The sequence below is a fragment of the Olea europaea genome, unplaced genomic scaffold (genome assembly GCF_002742605.1).
Source record: "Olea europaea var. sylvestris unplaced genomic scaffold, O_europaea_v1 scaffold156, whole genome shotgun sequence".
Taxonomy (NCBI): Eukaryota; Viridiplantae; Streptophyta; class Magnoliopsida; order Lamiales; family Oleaceae; genus Olea; species Olea europaea.
In genome coordinates this window covers 40,659-43,775 of record NW_019233203.1, presented here as the reverse complement: position 1 = coordinate 43,775, position 3,117 = coordinate 40,659, and the positions used below count along the sequence as shown (strand labels likewise).

Genomic DNA, 3,117 nt, shown 5'->3' with positions numbered 1-3,117 from the left:
TTGCAGTTAGTAGAGTCTACTACAAGATTGTGTTAGGGCCTCAAGTCATTCCCAGTTCCTTACTGCAAATTTTCAACAATCAGATTGCACCTTTATGTGAATTGAACAATCGGATCGTATTGCGTGAAGAAATCAACCTCCAATTTAATACACGCCAGAAGACAATTCCGTATGGCACTTATACATACGAAATTTGTACATGTGCTAGTGTTATTGGTCTGATTTATTGCACTCTAGAAGACAATTCTATGTGGAGGTTATACATACGAAATTTGTGCATGTGCTAGTGTTATTGGTCTGATTGTGTCATGTCGTGTCACATCACGTCACGTCGCGGATCAAATATTATAGTTTCAAGAATCTTGTGGCCGGTGGGCAGTCCATCGACACAAATTGCATCAGTTTTTGTAGCTGTATGGAAAAAGATGCATTTGGAGGTTCCTTCAGATTCATGCCTTCTGTTTAGAAGAAGAGGAGAAGGGCGTCCCACAGCGATGAGTGCCTATGTATAAAAATATCGATTGTGCGGGTCAAAATTTCTTCAACCAAAAAAATAAAATAAAAATGAATTCAATCTCTTTTTTACACATCATCCGTATGTAGTAAATTCATTATGTACAAGTGCATTATTCTAAAAGCATTCTCTCTCTAAAAGTTCAAAATTTTGAACAACGCTATGTGTGCAAAGAAGTTTTACGAGGAAATGGACAGAATTTCACTTGGCAGATTTTCATTGGGTGCTAGGCAAAAAAGAAAATTTAAAAAAATCATATAAGTGCTTATCTCAACACTTGTAAAGCTATCTAAATGGTTAATATATAAAAGAGAGATGCTACATAAACAGGGCCTGGGACAAGGCTGAGATGCTTCTGAAATTAAACCTTAGATCAAGGGTTGAGGGGTTGGACACCTCAGCTCTGTCAGGAGCAGTACTGTCAAAATTAATGCTTCTTGTCTTTTTTCTTTTTTTTTTGTCCAACAAAAAATTATCAAATATTATCTATATTAATTCAGATGGCATATTTTATGTACAAATAGTAGCTCTCTTTTTTTCCATTCCCAAGATTTGAATAATACGATAAGTGTGTATTATTTCTTCTTGCTCATTTGATATAGCCGGTGGCAGCAGCATCAATGCTCTAATAATGGAACTTACAGCATTACATCCGAAAGCACCAACATACCATGTCAATACTTATCCAAAAAAACAAAAAAACTACATTCAACATAAGAATATTAATCTAATCAACCATCAGTCGAACCCTCCAACTCAGATTCAACAGCCACTCCACAGGCCAAAATCCATACCTCCTAAACCTGTTATTGAAGTTAAACCACAGCCCACAAAGTCAAACCCCAAGATCACAACTACCACCTCAGATATTTTGTACTTAATGGACAGCCTTAATTTGCCCATATCGTTGGATATTTACATGTCACTCATCAAAGAGTGCACCAAAATTGGCGACCCTTTGAAGGCCCTGGAATTGTACTTGCATATGAGGAAAAGTGGGGTTTGTTTGAATTTCACATTAGCTAATCGTCTGTTGTTGATGTTTGTTTGCTGTGGGTGTTTTGAGAATGCAAACCGGTTGTTTGATCAAATGCCTGTGAGGAATTTTAACTCATGGGCTGTCATGATTGCTGGTTATGTTGAAAATGGTAATCATGGGGAAGCAATTGGTCTGTTTATTGAAATGTTATGTGAAGAACAATTCAGAGATCCATACGATGACAAGATCAAGTTTGCAGTGTCTGGGATATTTGTGTGTGTCCTTAAGGCTTGTGTGAATACAATGGACTTGGAACTTGGGATGCAAATTCATGGCTGGCTATTGAAAATGGGATTGTCAAGGAATGCCATGTTGACTAGTTTCTTGATTAATTTTTATGGTAAATGTAAGTTTTCTGTAGGAGCTGAAATTTGTTTTGATCGGGTTTATAGTCGAAATACTGCTGTTTGGACAGCTAGGATTGCTAATTTCTGTCACGAAGATGATTATGAAGGAGCTGTCAATATTTTTAGGGAGATGGGGAGAGAAGGAGTGAGGAAGAATAGCTACACGTTTTCGAGTATTCTTAAGGCTTGTGGTCAGATGGGGGATGGGGGATATTGTGGTAGGCAAGTTCATGCCAATGTGATAAAAGTTGGAGCCGAATTCAACAATTATGTGCAGTGTGCTTTGATTGACGTGTATGGGAGATGCGGATTTGTGAAGGACGCGACAAGGGCTTTCGAGGTAAGCGAAGATGCGAGAACTGATGCCTGCTGGAATGCATTGCTTACTACTTTCATACAACATGGATTTTGCATTGAGGCCATTAAACTTCTTTACCAGATGAAAGCAGCTGGCTTTGTACCCCCTGAATCATTGTCTAATGAAGTGAGATCTATTTGTGGGAGTAGAATTCTTGAACAAGATTGATCAGACAGACTTGTAGAAGGAGACTTCAGGTTGCTTTTGTTAGCTTCTCTTATGAGTCAGCTCACCTGTGTATTCAACCGCGTGCATTTTGTGCATTTATTCGAACTATATAACTAAACTTTTATGTCGCCAAATTATTAATTTTTACTTAACTTGGGTTAGTTTTTTATTGTTTCAGTGTCGAACCCGATTTGAAGCAAGTGGAAAAGAAAGAATGATGAAATTGAATGAAATCTGCAATTTTGGGAGATCGATGTCTATACTTTAGAAATTGAAGGATTGCACAATTAATTGAATTCAAGATTTAAAGTGCATTACTTGGAAGCATAGTTATCAAACTCGGACCGGACCGGCCGGTTCAACCCAAAAACCGTCGAACCGGACCATGGTCCGGTCCGAGCTACTTATTTTTTTAACTATGCTGCTGACCCGCTAAAATCCCACAGGATCCGTCGGTTTTCCACTAAACTGTTGACCCAATTTCTAATAAACCTCCCGGTCCACAGACTTCATGTAAAATCCCATTATCTCGTTCTCCTTCACACTAAACCCTACGCCCGTTTCTGTAGAAGAGCAGCCGGCAGCGTCCCTTGCAATTTCACTCCCTAAAATCCAAACCTTCAAATTTCAAGTTGTATTAGATGGAAGAAGATGTAAGTTTAAATTTTATGAGTTTGTTTGTAAATTTCAG

The 3,117-nt window shown here is 38.2% G+C and overlaps 1 protein-coding gene across 1 annotated transcript; it reads left to right on the top strand.

The window, feature by feature from the left end:
* Positions 1–1,027: 1,027 nt before the first annotated feature.
* LOC111376756 (pentatricopeptide repeat-containing protein At1g31790) lies at positions 1,028–3,117 on the top strand. Its single transcript, XM_022999731.1, has 2 exons — positions 1,028–2,455; positions 2,605–3,117. The coding sequence occupies exon 1, from the start codon at positions 1,146–1,148 to the stop codon at positions 2,424–2,426; it is 1,281 nt and encodes a 426-aa protein (XP_022855499.1). The 5' UTR covers positions 1,028–1,145; the 3' UTR covers positions 2,427–2,455; positions 2,605–3,117.

Excerpts from the sequence above, each read along its gene's own strand:
- LOC111376756 (XM_022999731.1), top strand. The coding sequence starts at position 1,146 with ATGGAACTTACAGCATTACATCCGAAAGCACCAACATACCATGTCAAT.